This window comes from Chiloscyllium plagiosum, chromosome 24, assembly GCF_004010195.1.
Source record: "Chiloscyllium plagiosum isolate BGI_BamShark_2017 chromosome 24, ASM401019v2, whole genome shotgun sequence".
Classification (NCBI taxonomy): domain Eukaryota; kingdom Metazoa; phylum Chordata; class Chondrichthyes; order Orectolobiformes; family Hemiscylliidae; genus Chiloscyllium; species Chiloscyllium plagiosum.
In genome coordinates, this window is record NC_057733.1 from 20,733,607 (window position 1) to 20,757,416 (window position 23,810).

Here is a 23,810-nt window from a genome sequence, read left to right on the forward strand (position 1 = left end):
CAACATATTGTGTCACTGCATTACTGACCTAATTTATATCTTGTATATATCAACTAAGATTTCCATTACAATCAAAACACATAACTAGTTGTAGCATATTAATTAACGACCCTAACTTTAATTTTTGAAGACTATCATCATTTTAAATAACCTGCTTAGATTAGATTCCCTACAGTGTGGAAACAGGCCCTTCAGCCCAACAAGTCCACACTGACCCGCCGAAGAGCAACCCACCCAGACTCATTCCCCTACATTTACCCCTTCGCCTTACATACAGGCAACTTAGCATGGCCAATTCACCTAACCAGCACATCTTTGGACTGTGGGAGGAAACCGGAGCACTCAGAGGGAACCCACGCAGACAAGGGGAGAATGTGCAAACTCCACACAGACAGTTGCCTGGTGCAAGAATTGAACCCAGGTCTCTGGCACTGTGAGGCAGCAGTGCTAGCCACTGTGCTGCTGTGCCAACCAAATAATGACTCATCTTTGAAATCATTTTCAGATCAGCGATTCACTGGTTTTGTATATAAGAATTTAACCTATTCAATAAGCAGATCATTTGAAAAGGGTTACAATTATGTAAATGAATTCAAATTGGCTTTACCTAGCTATAAAAGGAAATAAAAAATACAAGAGCTAACAGAATTGATATCAAAACTACACTGAATTCAAATATAACAACACAAAAAGAGAATGTTTCACCAAATTGTTCTGGAGCAGAAGGAGGCCATTTGGCCCATCTTGCCTGCAATAGTTCTCTGAATGTGGATTGCCACTTACTGCTGTTCTCCTGTCTGTCCTCTGACTATGCACATTATTGCTATTTAAATCTTCTTAAATATCAGTTTTGTAATGGAAAATAATTGCATCGCTCCCTATGCATTTGGTGCATATTAATTATAATGAAATGATACCAGACTGTCCCACATTTCTATCCTTCCAAAAAAAAACTTTTTTAACAAGTGTGATTTAAATAAATGGTATTTTTGCTGACTTGGTAATTTAATCAATTTGTTTGAATCAAGGGGAGTATTTTTCTTTTATTTTTCTTAATTTATTCATTCTGCTGAAAGCTTACCTGTACGAAGGTGGAGATTACCTACCAACTGAATTGCTTCTCCATTCTCCAAATCTAAACAGTATTAAATGTGTTAACAAAAGTACAAAAATTTATGGTTCCAAAGACAAATTACTTGTAGTTACTTGTCATCATTTCATTCAAAACAATATCTAGCAAGAGTGAAAACAGCAGTGGCTTCAGAATTTAGAAAGGTACTGAATTCACAAAGCCTTACTTTCAAAAGTCTGCATTCCTTTCCAGCTAGCTATTTCTCCTAGATTAATTTATCTGCTTTAAATATCAGAAAAGGAAAATTTGGTGCCTCTAGTGATAAGGTTTTGGCTTTGAATGATATCTTGGTTGGATTTTCCACTTAGCAGTTTTATAGTCCCAGTGCTGGATTTAACTGACACATTTGCTTCTAATCTGGGTGTCAATTGGACCAGAGTTTGCAGTTTCCAACGTACAATCATTAATTCCAATTGAGTAATGGCATTTTCACTGTAACAAAAAGACACAAGGGAGGGTTATGTAATTAAAGACTGCAGTCATGTGTGACAGTCTCAATAAGACTCTAGGCCTGTCTATTTTTCACTCTTTTTAGCCTCTTCCCCATAATTCAAATGTATACTACAGTGATTTCCATCTCTTTTCAATCTGTGATATATTGTTATATTATTCCAACATGATTTAGGAACCAAGTATTCATGTCAGTGTACACTTAAGGAGCCAGAGTGCCATACTGCTCACTATTGCGCAACAGTCAGGGCTCCAAGCACTAATGTATGGTGCTCCTAGCACATGATGTGGTCTGAGACACGTTCGGAATTCCATTTAAATTTGAAATTTCAAACTTCTGGAAACCACAAGTCATCACATTGTGGCTGCAGGTTTCTACAAATAAATCCCAAACTTTATAAGAAATATAGATGCTCATTAGATGGAGGGGGAGATCAAGCCAATTGGCGCCAAAGGGACAGAGAGAAACATGGACTAAATGACTGCAACTGCAATGCCTTCACAGCTCCAACTCAGGACAAATTGGGAGGTCAATGATCTCTAGAGGCATTTGAGCAGTTTGAACAAAAGTGCAAATTTGTATTCAGCAGTTTTTGAAAAGACATGAATGAAAAGAAAAGGGTCAGCTCCATCCTACTGTGGGCAGGAGAGAAGCGTTAAGATTTGTTTAGCTGGGAGATAAATGAGGATGGAAGCAAAAAAACTCACACTAGAGTTTTGAGAAATTCAGCATCCAACTCCAGTCAAAGTTAAATCACCAGATCCACTGATATAGACTTCAAAGCTTGGAATTAAGTGCGCCTAACGACAATTTTTCAACAAGTTTGTGAAATTAAGCTAACACGTGTCAATTCAAATGGGTGAAAGGCTGGTCAGTCACCTCATTTGGGTCTCTGCACATGTTAATGTCAGTAGAGCACTGGCAGGACAGGGCACGGCAAGCTCACAATATCACAGGATCATGAGCAGACAAATGAAATTGCTGACTGCCTCAACGTCAAGCTTTCAGTCAAGTGAGTGAAAGGTAGAACAGTTGATGCAGCCAAAAAGCAATGAGGGAATGTGCAGCATGATGAGAAAGATATGTAAGAGCTTTGGATGGCCACATGAGTTTGTACTCAAAAGAACATGTCCTACATATGAAGCAAAGTTACAGAATTTTGGCAAGTCCAATGATTGGGGAAGGATGTGCTGAACAACAAAGGAAATGGTGAAAAGAAGGTTACCAGCATGGCAAATGGGAAAGAAAGGAAATATAAAGGGGCATACGCTGGTAAATGATAATGATGAGTCTGACAGTATAATAGACACAGGATGTACATAACTCCATGAAATGACTGGACTTAAACCTCAGAGAAAAGAAATACCTGATTAGTTAAAGGGTGTGAAATTAACCAACATCCATAAGTCTAAAGCTGAAGCTTCTTACCACAGACCACAGAGCAACAACATCTCACTCAGATTTTAACCCTAAGATCTTTCCTGAAAATGAAGAAGAAATTGGGTACCTAAAGGAAGTTGCTCTGAAACTGAGCGAAATCATGCTGGTGGCTTATGGTGAAACAGGGATTGAACAGTTTGGAACAACCCAGAGGGAAATAGAAATGACAAACCATGAACTGCATATTCTATATCTCTGAAATAGATGGTGCTGCATTCCTGAGATTGAACAGTAGTGAAATTCTCAACAAATATGCTGCCAGAAACAGATTGACGACATGAAGTTTGATGAGGAACCATCACCGTTGACAACATTTAACAAACCCTTTTGCTTGTAGAAATTTAAATATTGGGGCGGCACAGTGGCTCAGTGGTTAGCACTGAGCACTGCTGCCTCACAGCACCAGGGTACCAGGTTCAATTCCAGCCTCGGGCGACTCTCTGTGTGGAGTTTGCACATCCTCCCTGTGTCTGCGTGGGTTTCCTCCGATGTGCAGTCTGGTGATTTGGCCATGTTAGGTGCAATAGTCAGAGAGTCTGGGTGGGTTACTCTTCGGAGGGTCAGTGTGGATGGTTGGGCCCAAGGGCCTGTTTCCACACTGTAGGGAATCTAATCTAATTGGCTTTAAAGTGAGCCAAGGTAAGTTCCAGGAGAAGGAATACAAGACATACCAAGAATGAAAAGGGGCAGTCAGTATAGTCGATGATAGACTCATGGAGTATTATAGCAAGGAAAGAGGCCCTTCAGCCCATTCCTTTAATCCCATTTCCAAGCACTTGGTTCATCACTTTGTATATTGTGGCATTTTAAGTGTTCGTTGAAATACTCCTTAAAGGTTGTCATGTTTCCTGCCTTCACCATTCTTTCTGGCAGAGAGTTCTAAATACCCACCACCCTCTGGTTAAAGAAAATTCAACTTAAAACACTCTAAAACTCCTGGCCATTACCTTAATCATTGCCCCCAAGTAACTGGCCATTCTACTTAGGAGAAAAGATTCTTCCTATGACCCTATCTGTGCCCCTCTTCATTTTAATAATTCAAAGGCTTGAGTTCAGGACGTATTAACAGCAGCCGCGTGAAATGATCAAACAATTTGTCAGCAGGTGCTAACATCAAAGTATAGAATGTGCCTTCAGCAAAGCTACCTTAGCTGAAAAGGTTGTGAAACTGGTCATTCACTCATGAAACATTTTAGAAAAGTACATCTGGACAAAGTAAAAAAAAAATGCATTGACACACTACTAGAAGGACACAAGTTCAAACTAATTGTAGCAGCCAGTTGCATCTGCAAGGAGCAATGCCAAATGAGCTTTTGAAGTTCCATCCATGACACACAAGTATGTCAAGGAAGTCTAAGAGGTATGAATCCCATAGATTGTAAAATCAAAGCCTCCAGGTTGCAAAAGTAATCTCATATGTTTTGGTCACAGCCAATCAGAGCAAATTTAGCAAGTTACATCAGATGATAACCAGCTGCAACAGCTCAAGGAGGTCATCATCAGCAGGTGATGAACACATACAACAGGTCCCTGAAACATTATTTTATTTCTTGTCATTCAGACATGAGCCAATATGCTCTGAGAATGTATTAGTCAAAGGCAAACAAATCCTAATTCCGCAAGCTATATGTCAAGACATGTTAGACTTTATATGTACAGGTGATGTGGGTACAGTGAAATTCAAAGTGAATGGTACATGAATCCATATATTGGCCTGGCATTAACAAGAAAATCAATCAGGTTGTGTGAAACACCAATTCCATCAACATCAACAATCAAGAGGCCTGTTCTTTCCACACAGCATTTGTTCTGAGCCGTGGCGTATGATTGTAACTGACACATTCCTTATCCACAAACACAACTATATTCTGGTGACTGACTAGTTAATTAAATTTTCTTTTACACACTAAGTTATAAATACCCACCAGTACAACGGCATTGATTGCCTGTCATATTCTGTATGTTCAGCGTGCCTCAACAATTTGTGTCCAATAATGGTCTGCAGTACACTCCCTTCCTAGATGTGCAGTAAATGGACTACTTGACATAATCTCTCCTCACTAGCCCCAATCTCATTGTCTTGCAGAGCATGTTGCTTGAACGGTAAAGTCTATGATAGTGAAGTGCATTTTCACATAGCTACATTAAATCAACATTATCCTCCTTTAGGCAATGATTTACCCTCAATGGCAGCTGTCATGTTTGGGGGAGAGATCCATACAGTTCTTCCCTTCCACAGCCAAATAAGCACAGAGTATTGTTGGAAAGAATGAGGAAATTTGGATAAAAAGATCATGCAGACAATTATCCTCAATTTAAGTCCAGAAAAAGAATACAACTTCAAGACTTCCATACAAAGACATTGTGGAAAGATACTACATCCTGTATCCAGCCTTTGTCCTATGACATCTTAATGACTAATGGTCGGGTGCTTTTAAGAAGTGTATGGCATATCCACACTACAATTCATCAATTACCCACCATAGCTGTTGAAAACAAGGACATTGAAGATATCATACTAGACAGCATTCACAAATCCATGACCAATAACACACATCTATCCATGATGACAGATTGCAAACGGCAGAGTGAAGCTACATTGCCAAGTCATGATCAATGCAAAAGTACTAGATCTGGTCTTATTGTGTGCCCACCAAAGTATTAACTGAATGTAAGACTCTTTGTATCCATATACATCATGGTGTAGGTTTTGAGAACAGGGTTCCCATTTCTTAAAGGGAAAGATAGAATGCAGTGCTATGGCATACATTCATGACCAGATATGCATGAACCTTTAAGAAGATACATGAGATCATGTTCTGGTATGAAGGCACCCACCTCACCTTTTGTCACTCTCTCTCCTAATTGGAGTCAGGGTAGTCAATCAGCTTTGTATATGTAATGCACAGTAACATCAGCAAGCACTTGTTTAAAGGAAAAACAATCTTAACTTTATGTATCAGCAGATAACTGACAAAGAATCACAGGCAGTCAAACTTCTTCTTACCTTAGAAGCCAGATTATTTATGTAAGTCTGCATTATAGTAGCCATCTAAACATTAGTTTTGCAAAAGCTTTGAGACATCTGATTCATCAAGAACCTGAATTACTGTTGTATGGGCTAACATACAGAAAGCCACAAAGCACATCAGAGGTGAAGAGGCTACACAGAGCAACAAGGAATTTCTAACTGCTGCTATCTTCTGTCCTCAGGTTGCTTCACAAGAAAGCACAAATTTAAATGGTTTAAATACACAACTTGCTACCTCACACTTTTGACCTTTTATTCAACTCTGGAATCATCAGTAGGACTGAAACAGCCAAGAGGCTATATACAAATGATTTGTAAAATTAAACAGTCCAAAAGGATGATCACAATTTGCAAGAACAGCTAGAATGAACTATTTGTTGATCTTAACTATGGAAATAAAGCCAAAAGTCCAGAGTGGAAAATACAATCACCTTATTTGCATATAATTCGATAGATAACATTCTAAATGACGAGCTCTCATAAATACCTGTAATATCTTTGAGTCAGTCTTCTTCTTGAAGAGATTCTTAGAAATGTGCACTTGTTTATTTTCTAGTTGCCTGATGCATGCTTCTAGGGCTGTTTCCTTTACCTTTCCTTTGTGCATTCTGCTTTTTTTATCTTGTTTTATCTCTCTATGTGTTTCTTTGTGCATTTTTTTTTCCATTTCTTTCTTTATCTTTTCCACTGTTTTCAGCTTTGTCGTGGTGCCTATTTTCTTTCATTTTTTTTATGGTAAAGATAATTGTATCAAAAAATACATCTTACTGCCATTCAGTTAGCTCAAAGAAAAATGTGTTTTCAGGCCAATCCCAATTTGTCCAAAGATTGCTTAGCCACTGGATGTTGTTCTGGTAAGCTTAGGAAAAGCTCCAGATCAATATTCCCAATTTTTACCAACCAGATAAAACGAAACTAGCAGATACTTGATGCTAGCTGTTAACAACCCTTACATGGGCATCCTTTGCGATAACAGAATTAATAACAAGTGAGTAAAAAGGAATAGAAAAGACCATTTGACCCATCAATGTTCTTCTTCTAGTACTCTGATTTTCTGAAAACATTTGCTATCCCATTGCGATTTTGTGCCTTATTTTTAGAAGCAGCTTTTAAAGAAGAAGCTGGTCTTGGGAGTTGATGTGGACAAATGGGGCTAGAACTGGCTACAGTTTTGACTTGAAAACAGGCCCCAACACATATCTAGCAAATACAGTTAACTTATTGAGCTGGAGGATGTCCATGCAAATAATGGAATAGGTTTTTTCTTCTAGAACATAGTATTAGCCTTAAATATTCCCAGATCAAGTTTGGTAGAGCCAGTTCAAGACAAACTTCTTGAGCTACCAAACTTCAGAACTGCAACATACAAATCAGTCATTTCGATCAAAGATTATTACATTGGCTTTGGCCTATATTGTCCAGAATTTAGGAGATTAACAGGTATTCTCATTGAAATGTAACTTAGCAGGGTAGATGCTGAAAGGCTGTTTTCTCCCATTTAGAGAATCTGGAACTAGGTGTCATCATCTCAGGATAAGGGGACAGTCATTTAAGACTGAAATGAAGGAGACATTCCTTCACTCAAAGGTTTGTCAATCTTTGGAACTGTATATCCCAGTTGCTTCATTGATTATATCCAAGACTGAGATAGATTTTTGGGAAATAAACAAGTCAAGAAATGATGGGAATCAAGCAGGAAAGTGAAGTTGAAAATGATGTTCAGACGAGCTCAAGTTGAATGGAGAGCAGGTCTGATGGGCTATATGACTTACTCTTGGTCCTATTACTTATGCCCTTATATTTACACTGGAATGAATTTTTACTTTTACATCACACACCATTCTACTCTCTGACTGAAATGAATAATTTGGGTGCAGTTTTGTGCACATCAAAAGCATCAAAGCTTATTTTACACTCTATATTTACACTCAACATAGAGAGGACAACTATCCCATCAGTTAGATTCAAACCCACTAAAAGAGATGAATTAACAAATCTATAAATCATATTTTACTCTATTTTCTGTAACTCCACTTATGAAGAGATACATTTAATAATAAACTGGTTGTTGGATGAACAAGTGCAACTGATCTCAGGGGAGTTGGTGGCATAGTGGCAAGATTGCTCGACTACTAAGCCACTGTCCTAAGCCTAATCCCACCATAATAATTTGATTTCAGTTAGTAAATCTGGAATTGTAAACAAACCTCATTAATGATAACCATGAAACTATTGTTGTAAAATCCCAAAAGGTTCACTAAGATCCTTTTTGGAAAGGAAACCTGCCCTCCTTATTGGTATGGCCTCTTTATATCTTCAACCACAGTGTGGTAGTTTACCCTTAATTGTCCTCTGAAGCACTCACTTGGTTCAAGGGGCAGTTAAGAATGGACAACAAATTCTGACCTTGCCAATGACACCCTTGCCAATGAAATTGTCCCTAATTCAATTTTGTACCAGAGGTGGAGGTAGCTTATAAGGTACGAAAGGATCCTAATTATTTTGCAGATTTCAAAAGCAAGATGCAAGTGATGCAAGTTGTAAATGCAACTGCTAAAGAACTGAGCATATTCCAATATATATCAGCTACCATTACCATCTAGAAGCAAAAGGGGAGCAGATACATGAGAAAACCACCACCTGCAGCCTGCTGACCAAGCCACTCACCATGTTAACTTGGAAACACATTGCTGTTCCTTCAGTGCTGTTGAGTCAAATTCTCCCTAATGGCATTGTGAGTTTATTGCCTGCAGCACATGGACTGCAGTGACTCAAGAGGGAAGCTCACCAGTTCCTACTCAAAGGCATCTAGGAAAGGACAATAAATGCAGGTCCAACCAGTGACACTTACATCCTATGAATGAATAAAAAGGTTTTTTGCAAGTTCTCCTTGGTGTCAACATATGTTGTACACAGGTCATCAACGCTAAGTCAAAACTGCTTCCTGAAGATGTGAAACGCGAATCAGAATCGACCTGATGTAAGAACTGGCATTCACCCTGTTCATCCTCCCAACTGAAAGCATACCTGACACAACTGCCCTCCCATGGTGGGGTTCAGGGCTGCCCATGACAAGTTTCAAGTTCCTCTATATTAGGCTTCAGGATTTCATTTGGTGGGTTTCAAGGTCCCCCCGGTAGGGTTCAGGGTCTCCCACTGTGAGTTTCAAGGATTCCCACTTTGGATTTGAGTTGGGTTACAACTCATCTGTTTTGGTGCTGAGGTGTCATTTTTATATGTTTTGTACGTGGGCAAATGTGTGATGTAAATAAGGCCTGAAATAATCTTGAATAACTTGGAATAAATATTGTGATCAATACTTACCCTCAGATTAAAATAAACCAAAAGGGTTTTTAATTTAAATAGTAATCTCTGATTTTAAAGTGTAATGTTTTATATTCCAATATTGCCAGTATTCTTGTAGCAGTAATTCTGCAAAGAATATGAACCTCTATGGAAGTAAAATGGCTGAGCCCTACAAAAGCTCCAGACTTGCCCTCATTCTCCACAGCGCACTACAAAGGAGATGCACTGTAGCAGATGCAGAGAAAATGCAAATCTAAACTTTTCTAACTTCCAGAGGGAAGACTTTAGTTTCCCAAGTCTCCACAGCATGCACAACAGATTAAATTTTATGTTTCTTAAATTTTACCCTAGTTGTCAATCTGTCAAATTGCTTTCAAAATGATTTTACACAATTATGTTAATTTCATAATTGCAGTAACAGTCTAGCTGTTATATTTTGGAATTCAAAACCCCAAAACTATTTTTTTAAGTCTTTTAAAACTCTTTTTTCTGAACCAAATTAAAATTGGATAAAAATTTCTATTCCACCAGATTTGGTGGTAGTCTATTCAAATAATGCTTGGCTTTGTTCTTTGTTACTGACTGAGCAAAATAAGCAAATACAAAACAACTTTGCAGGCGTTTGTACCAATTATCCACCTGATCTTGGCGGGAAAGCAGCACAGTCGGGTCCTCAAATAACTCAATGATCTCAAGATACCTCATAAACGATCATTAAAATTGTTTTTTTGTTTCAAAATTAACATCTCATCATTGTTCATCGGAGCACCTCATTACGAAGTAGATTCCCAATTTACTTACAAAATACACAACAAAAGTGAAATTGCTAAGAAAGGCAGATAAGGGATAACTGACAGAAATGTTTATAGTAAATATATCTGAACAGGCGTAAGCACAGTTAATGATACCTGTAACTTTGTGATTTCATCAAAAATGCATTGGATGGCTAGTTTATCCCTTGTAAACTCCTTTCCCAGGTAGGCCCAATGGCGTGACACAAGCATGCAGTTTTGGAGAGAGTTCTGATCTAGAAAGCCTAATGGAACAAAAAATTAATTCGGCATTTTTAAATGTAAAGAAAGCACTAATATTAAGATTGTATAGTTCTGATGGAAGGTAGTCAACCTGAAACATTAACTCTGTTACACTCAAATGCTGCCTGACCTGCTGAGTATTTTCAAAATCTTCTGTTTCCATTTCATACTTCCAGCATTTGCAGTTTCTACATTTCCATTTATCCAGATCTAAACTTTCGTTAGATTTTAAACAGTGAAATTGGATTGGTATGCCTGGAGTTCAGAGAATTCCCAGACTAACTGATTATGAGTTTTTGTGAAAATTAATTTGACATCTGAAAATGGCAGTTATCTTCAGATAACTTACAGTTATCATGTAAGGGTCAGAAATGGTTAAAGCCAAATAGAACTTTAAGCACTGCCCAAAGATGACAAAGTCAAATGGACTCAGACAGGAGAACAGCTTTGGATCTTGAAGGATTAAGATTTAACATTGAGGTTTCCTTCACAGTTTCAATAACTATGTCCATCATTTCAATGTAATTAAGAGCTAGTTGCTATCTTGAAAGAAACCATTCATGTTTAAGACATGAGCCTCTTCTCATTAGTCTACTGAGTTTTCCTCCACTGCACTGACCAAGAGAGGGCCTATAGATCCCCACCAAGAGAGAGTTTGGTGGCAGCCAAACTGCAAGATTGATCTTACAGCAGGGTGAACTGTGGTAAGGATTTATCTCACAGCAGTAGTGACCAATCTGTTCTCTGGATGGCAATACTCTGAAGATGAGCAATGATGAAGATCTACCCTCCTTCATGATTCATAAGTAAATAACAATACCAGATATTTGGCTGCTGCAGCCATGGTTACATTAAAGTGCACTGGAGATTTAATATTCCAATCCAGCCTCATTGATATTCAAACTACTTGATCTCAGATGTTGAGCTGTCTTCATTTTTCTGTCATGGCAGTTAAAGCTCAATGGTATTCAATTCAGTGAGCAAGCAAAATAATAGCTAACTGCAAAATCATATCTAAAAATCATCAGAAACATAGCAGGAGTCTGAAAACAAAAGGAGTATGAAGTGCAATATAAAACACTGGCCAATAGAAAGCACATTCTTTAGAGGAAAATGTACTTTTTAGCAGGGAATAGGCAAACCTCCTTCCATGTAATAAGACTATAAGATAGAGGAGTAAGATTAGGCTATTTGACCCATTGAGTCTGGTCCACCATTCAATAATGGCTGATATGTTTCTCGACCCAATTTTCTTGCCTTCTTCCTGTAACCCTTGATCCCCTTACCAATCAAGAACTTATCCATCTCTGCCTTAAACACACTGAATGAGTTGGCCTCCACAGCCCTCTGCAGCAATGAGTTCCACAGATTAGTACTCTCTGACTGAAGAAAATCCTTCTCATCTCAGTTCTAAAGGGTGGTCTCTTCACACTGAGGCTGTGCCCTTACTGCTCCATGTCCACTGTATCAAGACCTCTCAATATTTTGTAAGTTTCAATCAGATCCCCCTTCACCCTTCTAAACTCCATCGATTACAGATCCAGAATATTCGGCCACTCCTCATATGATAAGCCCTTCATCCCCTGAATCATCCTCCAGATCCCCCTCAAGGTTAGCATATTGTTCCTTAAATAGGGAGCACAAAACTGTTCATAATATTCGAAATGCAATTTGATCAGAGTTTTATACAGAGTTTTAAAATGAATGCTAACATTGCATTTGTCTTCCTAACCACCAACTGAACCTGTATAAGAGAATCCTGAAATAAGTCTCCTACGTCCCCTCATACTTTAGATTTCTGGAGCCTTTCTCCATTTAGAAAATAGTCCATGCCTTTATCTTCTACCAAACTGCATAACCTCACGCTTTCCCACATTGTATTCCATCTGCCACTTCTTTACCCACTCCTACGTCCCCTCATACTTTAGATTTCTGGAGCCTTTCTCCATTTAGAAAATAGTCCATGCCTTTATCTTCCTACCAAACTGCATAACCTCACGCTTTCCCACATTGTATTCCATCTGCCACTTCTTTACCCACACTCCTAGCTTATCTAAGTCTGTCTGCAGGCTCCCTGTTTCCTCAATACTACCTGTCCCTCCACCAATTTTTGTAACATCTGCAAACTTAGCAACAATGCTCTCAGTTCCTTCATCCAGCTTGTTAATATATAATGTGGATAATTGTGGTCCCAACATGGGCATCTATAGAACTCCATCAGTCAACTGCTGCCATCCTGAAAAAGACCCCTTTATTCTGACTCTCTACTTTCTGCCAGTCAGCCAATCCTCTGTCCATGCCAGTTCCTTGTCTAACACCATAGGCTCTAATGCTATTTAGCAGCCTCCCTTGCGGTACCTTGTCAAAGGCCTTCTGGAAATCCAAATAAATCACGTCCACTGGCTCTTCTTTGTCCAACTTGCTCATCACCTCCTCAAAGTCTTAACTTTCTATTCCTTCAATCTCCAAATATTTATAGGGTAGCATTGGCCAAGTGGTATTGGCACTAGACTATTAATCTAGCGACCTAGAAAATGCTCTCGGGACCTTGGTTCAAATCCCACCAGGGCAGATGGTAAAGTTTGCATTCAATAATAATCTAAAAATATGAGTCTAATGATGCCAATTGCTCATATGGTTCACTAATGTCATTCAGGAAAGGAAACTGATGTTCTTACCTGGTTTGGCTGACAAGTGACTTCAACTTAATTGCCCTCTGTGATGGGCTATAAATGCTGGTCTAGCCAATGACAGCCACATTCATGATTTTTTTAAAATCTAGGTTCCCCTTCAATGCAGATATTCTATTTACCTCAACTACTCAACTCAAGTTTGAATTTGGCCAAAGTGCAATGGCAAAACAGGGATTCTAATTTCCCAACATGTCAGTAATTATAGAGAGGTATGTAATGTATCTGAGTAGAAAAGATATTCTACAACTGTAAAATTTTTCAGGGAATCTCACTCTCTTGTTTTAAGGTATTTGCTGTATTTTGAGTGAGCTATGGTTAAGGGCACAGATTTCCATGAGGGAAATTGTATTAATATGGCAGGAATATGCTGTAATTTATTGTTCACACAGTCATGATTTTACAGTTAGCATTATGTCCTAAACATATTATTCGACCTGATAGAGGTGGTGAAATATTTACCCATAACATACATATTGAAACCTCAATGGAAATGTAAACATATATTTCACTTATGCACTTTTGGAGAAGATTTGTAGCTTAGGTTGTGGATCAGGTTGTAAATTTGCTCGCTGAGCTGGTAGATTTGTTCTCAGATGTTTCGTCATCATGCTAGGTTACATCATCAGCTAGCCACCAAAAGACATGACTTACTATCACTAGTATCCTTACACACAGACGAAGAGGGACAGCAGTTAGACTGGGACAATACATCAATCCTGGTTCAGGCTAAACAAAGACACAAACAGGAATTCCTAGAGGCCTAGAGCAAATGACCTATTTGGGGTTTTGACAGAAAAATAAATCAGCCCTCACCAAGAACATATTTTGCCAGATGAATAGGAAGACAGCGGATGAAGTCCTTATGATATGTGACTCCTGAAGTAGCCTCAAAAGGTGAAGTTATACGTATCGGTATTGGAGGTTCAACAATAACAGGTGACTCATTAGCTATTCTCGAGGACACTATTTGCTTCTTCTTTGTCTTCTTGCTCTTCAACTGAAGACCAAGTCTTGATGCTGCAACTAAAATATATCTTTGAACTCATTTGTGCAAAACCAATTTATATTAACAGGAAAATTTGACATTATATATTATAATAAGCTTCTAACACATTATAGTACAAATACAAATGTTTTCAAAGGTTTTATTCCTATTCAGTAATTAATGCCATCTGTTAAATCTAAACAAACAATTTGAGAACACAATGAATATATTTGTGTTAGAACCTTTGGAGTGGTGTCCCTTTAAGAATTCAACATGCAAATTAGCCAAGTATCGAATATTATTGCATCATCACAATATTCAATTAATATCATAGTGATATAATCACTGTCTGATTTCAGTTCTCTTCTGTGTTTTCAGCCCATTACTTGGTGCTCCTTTCTAAATTTTGGCTTTAAACTAGTTTTAGGGTATGTCCTGCTGGCTCTGCCCAGACACGGAAGGAGAGAAATGCCTGACATAAAGCCCCTGATACCTTCAAGGAGCAGGCAATTGAACTGACAGGAAAGCTAGAGCAATGTGTCTCTGCTGAACAGATTGGATGTCTCTGGTCATCAAGCAAGAAAACACCAATCTGCTACTCCCAGTTACACATCAAGTACCAATAACTTAATAACATGTTGGGGAAGGGAGTGGCTTGAACACTGAAATATCTGCACAGACGCTGGTATGCTGTCACCAAGTCACTCTTTATTTACTTGTGCACCGTACACTAGCTGCGGCCAGCCAGCTCAGAGTCAAAGAGGCATTTGATAGAGAAAGCCTTTTTTTTTAAATCAAATATGCTTTGTAAGTGATAAATTGAAAGTGTAAGAAAGGCAGATATTCTCCCATTTTTAAAAAAAGAACAGATCTCCTTATAGTCTTCATAAAATTCCAAAGGATGTGGGGGAGGTGGAGGGGAGGTTCTTGTGGTGCAACGATAGTGTCCCTATCTCGAGGCTACATGATTCAGGTACAAGAACCATCTGTCTCAGGTGTGTGTCATAAAATGTTCAAACAGATTGACAACGTCTAAGCTAAAATCCAAACCTATGTTCTTTACAACAAGGAGTTCTCAGATCACACTGGACTGAAAACAGAAGCATGGCTTCTTTTCCTTTTGCTTTGTAGTCCCTTTTTGAGATACCTGCACAGGGGCTGGTATCCTGTCACTGAGTCACCCTTTATTTACTTATGCAGAGTACACTAGCTGTGACCAGCCAGCTCAGAGCCACGCCCTTGGGCTGAAGAGATTCTAACCCCGGTGGTTATATTTTTTTTGTTTTTCTTTTCTTGTCGCTTTTTCTGTTAGTTTTTCTTAATACCCCTGCACTACTACCATACAGCAGTAGTGCTTATTTATGTTGTGTGTGTGTGTGTGTATGTGTGTATGTGTTTGTGTGTGTCCCCGCACACGTGTGTGTGTGCGTGTGTGAGTGTATGTCTGTAGGTCGAAGACACAGTGAAGAACACCAGGTATAAATAACTTTATTAATATTCTACCACCAGGAAAAACACGCATGTGGCCAAGGAACCAGTGACAAGCAGAACCTCATAGAGGCAATCCCCTGTTTTTTTTAATATGCCCTAAACAGGCTACACTTTTGCAACTTTATTTTTGGCAAGTTTATGACCAAATCAGCTAACAATTATTTTCTAAACAGAGCTTATCGTTGTTCCAAGTGCCATTGGATATCAGCACATGAAGTTAAGTCACACAATTAGGAACACCTGCAATGACTTAGTTCGTTAGTCGCTGGAAAGTTGATGGAGGATTTCTTCAGCCAAATGGCATCACTCTGCATTGGAAAAGGCCAACTGTGTGAAAAAGACTTTTTTTTTAGTTCAGAGAGGTAAAGGTGAAATAACTCCACAGAGACTGTTATCCCATCACCCAGTCACCCTTTATTTACATGTGAAGATCCTTTGACATTGGTCCAGCTCCCTCAGAGCCAGCTCCCAGAGTGAACAGGATATCTGACACTCCTGTTCTTTTTTTTCTTCAGTGAAAGACACAAGGTGCACAAGTCTGTATTCAGTTTCCACCACCAGGAAGAAAAGAAACACCCGAGTGGCCTGTGACCAGCAGTGCCCTTCACATCAAAGGGCAGTGCTGTGTGATCAAAACAGTGAAGGGGAGGGTAGGGATTAAATCAAAATAGAGTTGGACGGGGAAATAATACACTACATTCCCTGCGGCGCCCACCTCTCCCTGAACAACTCCACGGTGTTGGTGGCCACCGCATGCTCCTTCTCCAGGGACACCTGGGCTCTAACATAACCGCGGAAGAGGGGCAGCAATCCCCTGTATATTGGTCAGCCAGGACTCCTGAATTGGCCCTGGTTAAGAACCCCAGTCAAGGATCTCATAGTCAACAAGATTCACCTGGTTCTAATCACTATAAATATGATCAAAGCTTTGTGTTTTTTTTATACAGGCTCTGCTTTCCCTTCTCAAGTCAGAACCATAGAGTCATAGAGTTGTACAGCACGGACACAGAACCTTCAGTCCAACTCGTCCATGCCAACCAGATATAGCAACCCAGTTTAGTCCCATCTGCAAATACCATATCCCTCAAACCCTTCCTATTCATATACCTATCCAGATGCCTTTTAAATATTGCAATTGCACCAGCCTCCACCACATCCTCTGGCAGCTCATTCCATAAACGTACCACGCTCTGCATGAAAAAGTTGCCCCTTAGGTCTCTTTTATATCTTTCTCCTCTCACCCTAAACCTATGCCCTCTAGTTCTGGACTCCCCCACCCCAGGGAAAAGACTTTGTCTATTTATCCTATCCATGCCCCTCCTGATTTTATACACCTCTATAAGGTACCCTTCAGCCTCCAACGCTCCAGGGAAAACAGCCCCAGCCCTATTCAAAAACAGAAAAGGACCTAATCTCCAAGCCTGTCTCTGCCAGCCCCTCCCAACATACCTCTTAAGAGGAACAGTCAAGAACCTCAGAGAATGTACCATCATGTTCATTCTGGTCTTCACCATTGCACAAAACTCCCCTCAGTGGACAATCTGTCTAGAGTAAATTCAAGATCACGTTCTGCTGAAGGTAGCTCTGACACTGTCTAAACTCGAGAGGAGGTAGAAATGGCCTGGGGCTCTGACATGACTGCTGGGGAATAAGCACCTTGCAGAGCCCAGTACAGATGATGAGCCTCTGGACTCAGACATTAATGAGCAGTCAGAGATACATAGTCAGGCAGGGGAAGATCTGGCAGAAGTGTCAGAGATCATGTCCAAAGCGGAGTCAAGAGAATTCATGTCTGTCCAGGTTTACTCTGTTGTTGTAGCTGAGGAAGGTGAGTGCATGGTTGCCTTCATGGAGCAGGTCATTGGCGCTGTATGGCAGAACAGTCAGTGTCTGTCAGGTAAAGGCAGGACCTTCAATCAATCACTTGAACCAGGGATATATTCATTCACTGGCTGGGTAAAAGAGGCCAAGAGACTTTGACTACCCTTCAAGTGCGCCATCTCCTCAAGGGGTGAGGAAGATGTCATTGTGCGCAAGCAAGGAGGAGAACCAACAGGCATGCACCTCAGGTTTATCATCTCAGGACACTCTTGAGGTGCCCTGCCACACCACTTCCCTGCTGCCAGAAACACAAGAATGTCTAAGTGAGGAGGTCGAACCTCTGCGCCCTATAGGCCTCAAACCAACTGAGAACCGCTACTAAATTCATCTGAGGCAAACCCAGTAGGCTTCCTCAGGCTTGTCTGTGGCTGGCAAGGTCATACAGAGACATGGCTGTCTGAAAAGTAAGAATAACCAACACTGAAGTCACTTTGAATGAACAAGTCTCAACCTTCTGTACAACCCAATATTTGACATAAATTATAATTTATATTGACAGTTCTACAGTCTCATTCAATTTATCAAGGTTACTGTTGATAGGTGTTCCAAAGAAGAGTCATACTGGCCTTGAAACATTAATTTTTTTCCATCTCTGAAGATGTTGTCAGACCTGCTGAGTTTCTTCAACACTTTCTGTTTTTATTTTTGACTATTTATGTTTTCTTTGTAGACTATCCAGAGGGACTCTGCTCACTGCACTCACTCCCATATGCATCAAATGGAACTCTGTAAAGATCACTGAAGCTGTTATTCCCTCCTACCCTCTTCAAGGAAAATAACTTCTGAAAAGCATGAACTTGGGCTTCGGGAATCAATTCATTACATCTCTGTAATAATGGATGCCGCTTGAAAACTGAAGTTTTAATCATCTAAGGGCAGCGCCCACATAATGCTACATAACCCCATTCTGATGCTCAGGTTAGAAAACTGAACAGGAGGTAATTGGTGCAAGGGGGAATGAATCCACTTGCACTTAATGGTGAACAAACCACCTTAATTTTTAGTTTTTGAAGTAAGCACTCCTTTGAGGGCCGGAACATCTCTGACTCATTATTGACTCATGGGTGTGATTGCCCACATATGCCTCAGACCTAGTAGCTAGCTGGTTTTCACAGACCTGTCTGCCTCAATGTAGTATGGCCCTGGCTTCTTCAGCACACTCGCCATTAGCATTGGCTCCCTCCGCACCTCTGGCAAACTGACCTTCTTCTAAACTCTCTCCCTGTCATTGATCTGGGCTAATCCTATCACAGGCTATCACAGTGAACAATTTTGGAGATGCTGTGGGTGAGCACTAGGCTCCTCCTGTTGATGCCTGGGCAGCACTGCAGCATGTTCGTTATCAGTGTGAGAGTTACACACTGGAGGCATTAGCCACACCACCTACAAGTCACCTGCGGATACTCACTGTCTCCTTCCTGCCCCATCTCTAGTAATGCCCCTGTGGGAAATCATAGAATCCCTACAGTGTGGAAGCAGGCTATTCAGCCCACCAAGTCCACACCAACCCTTCAAACAGCATCTCACCCAGACCCTATTCCTGTAACCCTGCATTTCCTTTGGCCAACCCATCTCTTGACATTAATGGCAATTTATGATGGCCAATTCACCAAATCTGCACATGTTTAGACTGGGAGGAAACCAAAGCACCTGGAGGAAACCCTTGCAGTCATGGGAGAATGTGAAAACTCCACACAGTCACCCAAGGCTGGAATCAAACCTGGGTCCCTGGCGCTGTGAGGCAGCAGTGCTAACCGCTGACACACGATGCTGCCCATGAAAAGTATGAGCTAGTGCTGAACATGGCTGAGATGCCACACCAAGTTAGCAATTTGCTCTGTCAGAATGTCAGATCATGACATTTAATGTACTGGTGACATCAGTTCAACATTAAGTGTTGATTATTAAGTGCTAATGTTCTCCCTTAGTTATCATAGAATCCCTACAGTATGGAAAGAGGCCATTTGGCCCAACAAGTTCACACAGAGCCTCTGAAGAGTAGCCCACACAGACCTATTCCCCTACATTTCTCCCTCACTAATGCACCTAACCTACACATCACTGAACACAATGGGCAATTTAGGATGGCCAATTTGCCTAATCTACACATCCTTGGATTGTGGGAGAAAACCCACGCAGACACGGGGAGAATGTGCAAAGTCCACGGACAATCGCCCAAAGGTGGGATCGAACCCAGGTTCCTGGCCCTGGGAGGCAGCAGTGCTAATCACTGAGCCACCATGCCACCCTCAGTTATGGGCTCTCTTCTCATGCAATGAGAAGTGGTAAACATTTAATAAGTGAATTAGGTGCCGAGGGTGGAGGGTCAACCTTTGAAGAGGGTGACTGTAAGTGGTTGCAGCGATGGGATATCAGACTGCCAGCGAGTGTATGTGTGGTGTGCTGAGGCTGAGGCTTGAGGAGGAAGCTAGAGAGAAGGTGTATTGGTCAGAGGAATGTGGCTCAGGTGGCAGCTCAGGATGTGAGGGGTAGAGAGCTGCCAGCTGAGTCACTCACCTTGCCAGACTTGATGATGTCGATGAACTTTTCCAGAAACAGATCAAGGTCCTCAACACCACTCATCTCTGGCTGCTCACAGCCTCACCAACCTGAAGCTGCACATGCTCAATGAGGCTGACTCGCCCCCCTCCTGCCATTATCCTGGCTTCTCCCTAGCCCCTTACTGCTTAAATCCAGGGATGGTTCTATGATTAGTAAAGCAGCCTTTACACGCCTTGCTGTTTTCTCCCTCAACCAGATGTTTTCCGCCAAACAGGATTCCCACTGCCAGGATTCCTTTTCAATACAGATCTTTAATTGCTGCATTGACTACGTCATCCCACTGGCCCTCCCTAATTGGTTAGGAAACCCACAGGTAAGTCCTGATTATTTTATTCAGATGAAGAATGTGTTACATAAATCAGGAGTTAGCTCCTGCCATTCTACCAGGCACAAAAGTGGTAAAACTCCACCAGTACTTTCTACTTTAATGATAACTCTTATTGTCAAACACTAAGCTCTAAATGCTGTTAAGTGCAAAATTCTACTCCTAACCAAAGTAAACCCAGTGGTGGATCTCTGAAACCCAGCCTCAGCAACAGCAATATTGGTGACATTTTCCGCATTGGGATACACAGCATTTTTCAGATCTCATTCTCTAACCATTCTTACCAGTCTTGTCTTCCGGTCGATACAACAGGCTCGATGGAAGCATTTCAAGTGTGACTTCTGAATACTCAGGCCAGATTTCAGTCAGCTGCTCCAGTTCAGGATGTTCATCCGTCCGAAAGGTAGAATTCGATTCATGCAGCAAGTTATCATCTTCATCTTTCTCTTCACCTGAAACACGAAGAAGTCACTGTTATAATACAGGAAAGACAGCTGCCAATTTGTGTCCAGGAAGATCATACAAATAGCAATTTGAGAATGAACCAGATAAATTGTTTCTTTAATTTAGTGATGGTGGTTGGGGGATAAATATTGGACATATTTACATACTAATGCCCTGTTCTTTTTCAAAAGTGCCATGGATCCTCTTGAGGAAAAAAATACAAAATATGTTTACCATTTCTTCTGAACAAAGGCACATCCAGCAGAATGGCACCTCTTCAGTACTATACTAGAGTAGTTTTAAGCCCAAGGTTTTTTTTAATCAATTGAACCACAGTTAGTATCTTTTGGCGGTTAATGGGAAATTATATTCAGGTCAGGTGTATATATCCCATTACATCATCTCCCTCTTTCTTCACCTTCTGAATGTATTTGTGCTAAAATGGTCCAAAGACTATAATGTTGCAAATGTGCAGATAGGTTTTTAAATATATGATTTAATTTGTCTCCTGGCAAGGCTGGTTTGAAAACTTGCTGCTATGCACAGAAATCGAGATGACTTAATTGACATAATGTTGAGATCTACCTAATATTTTCTGACAGATTAAATGGAACAAGAAAAACATCTCTTGAACATTTTAAGTGAAGGACACTTTGCTACAGAAAACGTACTGGATACAATAGCAACAACACCTCAAAGGAGCAGGAAGATCGGGTGGAACCGTACTGTCTGAACCAGAAATAAGTCACATGCCTCGTGTGTGTGTGAAAAAAGAAAATTACATTTTTGATCTGCCTGAAGAGCAACAACATATTGCTCTCTTTCTTCACAACTTCTCTCAGCAAAGAGAGTGAGCTTAGAACTCACCAGATGTTACCTTTGCCACTGAAAGCAACAAATGCTCGAGATCACAAAGGGTCACCCAGCATCCATGGAGAGACAGAGCAAGGTAATGTTTTGAGTCTACGTAACTCTTCGCTTCAGCTCTGATGAAAAGTCATCAAGACTCAAAATGTTAGCTTGTTCTCTCTCCACAGATGCTGTCTGACCCACTGTGATCTCCAGCATCTGTTGATTTCAGTACAAATTCCAGCATCTGCAGTAAACTGCTCCTACATTGTCTTTGTCACTCCTGGGAGATTCTTGAAGAGAATTCACTGTATTCTACTACAGCCTCGGGAGCAAAGGGGATTCAGCCAGCTATGATTGTTCAAGGAAGACATTGCAATACCAGCAGCTTGTGTGTACAGAATAGCTTCAGAATCAGAATGCCATTTGTAATAATCTGTGACTTATCCATTTTCGTGTGCTTAAATATTATTTGGCCAAAGTTTTTTAAAATTAATATCCTGCAGAAGTTTCTCTTTTTTACTCCACAAACATGTGTATGTGTGAGACTGTATAAATGTGTGTGTGTTTGTGACTGTGTGTGTTTGTGACTGTGTGAGAGAGACAGACAGACAGACAGACAGACTTTGTGTGTGTGGGAGAGAGAGAGACTGAGTTTGTGTGTGAGATTGTGTAAGTGTGTGTGTGTTAGTTTTTTTAAGGAGTAGCTATATAAATTTGTATAACCTGTATTGCTTGTTGCTTGTTTGCTTCATAGTTTGACTAAGTTTACTTTTAGTAATACTTGTTGGTCAAAGAAATTTGACTGACTTGTTCTTCATACTGGATCTGACTAGTCTAAGCTGAAAATGTGTTGCTGGAAAAGCGCAGCAGGTCAGGCAGCATCCAAGGAGCAGGAGAATCGACGTTTCGGGCATGAGCCCTTCTTCAGAAATGCCTGAAGAAGGGCTCATGCCCGAAATGTCGATTCTCCTGCTCCTTGGATGCTGCCTGACCTGCTGCGCTTTTCCAGCAACACATTTTCAGCTCTGATCTCCAGCATCTGCAGTCCTCACTTTCTCCTGACATAGTCTAAGACCTACATAATTGGCCATATCAATCATGGGACTAAAAACTGGGACTAACAATATGTCATTTTTGATTTTGATTAACTTGCTCTATAATCAAATTGCAGAAACTTTCAATTATGTAAAGCTCAATAATTTTACAGAAAACCAATTCGTTGACTTTTTTATTATTTCAAAATGAAAATGGATGGACTTTTGAGCACTAACTCCATTTCTCTTTTGGAGATGGTCGATTGGTGCACAAGATGTGAGTCTCAATGGATAAGCCAGCATTTATTGCCCATCCCTAATTGCCCTTGTGAAAGCGCCATCTTGAACCATTGCAGTTACTGTGACATAGGTATTTGCATTAGGGAGAGATGTCCAGAGTTTAGGCACAGCAGCAGTGTAGGACATATATATCTTATATATATGAGAAAACTGTGACCCAGAGAAGAACTTGCATGTGGTGTTGTTTGCATGTCCTCACTATCTGAGTTCTTCAAGGTGTCATACAAAGAAGTGACAAAACAACAGCGAGTATTCAGATTAATGGTACTTTTGGGAAAGACAGAAGTATACAGCATCAAACTATTGCTTTTTCTGAAGGCCTGTCGGTAAGTATGCTGTAAAGCAGGTTTTGGGTCATATTGGCATGATTGTCAGCAGAAATTCACATAAAACATTATAAAGTGATACAAACATTTGTTAAAGTGTTATAATATGCATACCACGAAATAGCTTTCCAATAACTTCCAGTATTATATTCCTAAAATGATTTGAAAGAACCTAGCTCTAAGTTAGTGTTTGCACTCCCGCTTCAAGGTTAGAAAGTCATATGTTCAATTTATATTACAACAGCCTGGACACAAAATCCAGGTTGACAGAAAGATTAGGATTACTTCTGTATTACTCTCTGACAAAGAGAAGTGGTTATTAAAATTTGAAAGAAAGTTGAGTCTTAATACTAAAATGGAAAATATATAGATTTTAGTTTCTTTTAAGACTGTATCTGCTGACACTAGCACAAAAGACTGTGCGCTGTTAAAACTGTGCATTCACAGTTAAACAGAATGCAGCCTTAAATAATGGTGGGGTCTGAGTGTTGTGACCATGGATAAGGTTGGGGAGGGTGGGGGG

General features: G+C 40.2%; 1 protein-coding gene across 1 annotated transcript in view; it reads right to left on the reverse strand.

Annotated features, from left to right (window-relative positions):
* fbxw10 (F-box and WD repeat domain containing 10) overlaps positions 1-23,810 on the reverse strand; it is a 64,459-nt gene that overhangs the window by 32,347 nt on the left and 8,302 nt on the right. Inside the window, exons 2-4 of the mRNA XM_043715223.1 lie at positions 20,616-20,783; positions 13,901-14,110; positions 10,269-10,396 (exon numbers count right to left, since the gene is read on the reverse strand). Of these exons, the coding sequence (XP_043571158.1) occupies positions 10,269-10,396; positions 13,901-14,110; positions 20,616-20,783 (506 nt within the window). The remainder of the gene's footprint in view (positions 1-10,268; positions 10,397-13,900; positions 14,111-20,615; positions 20,784-23,810) is intronic.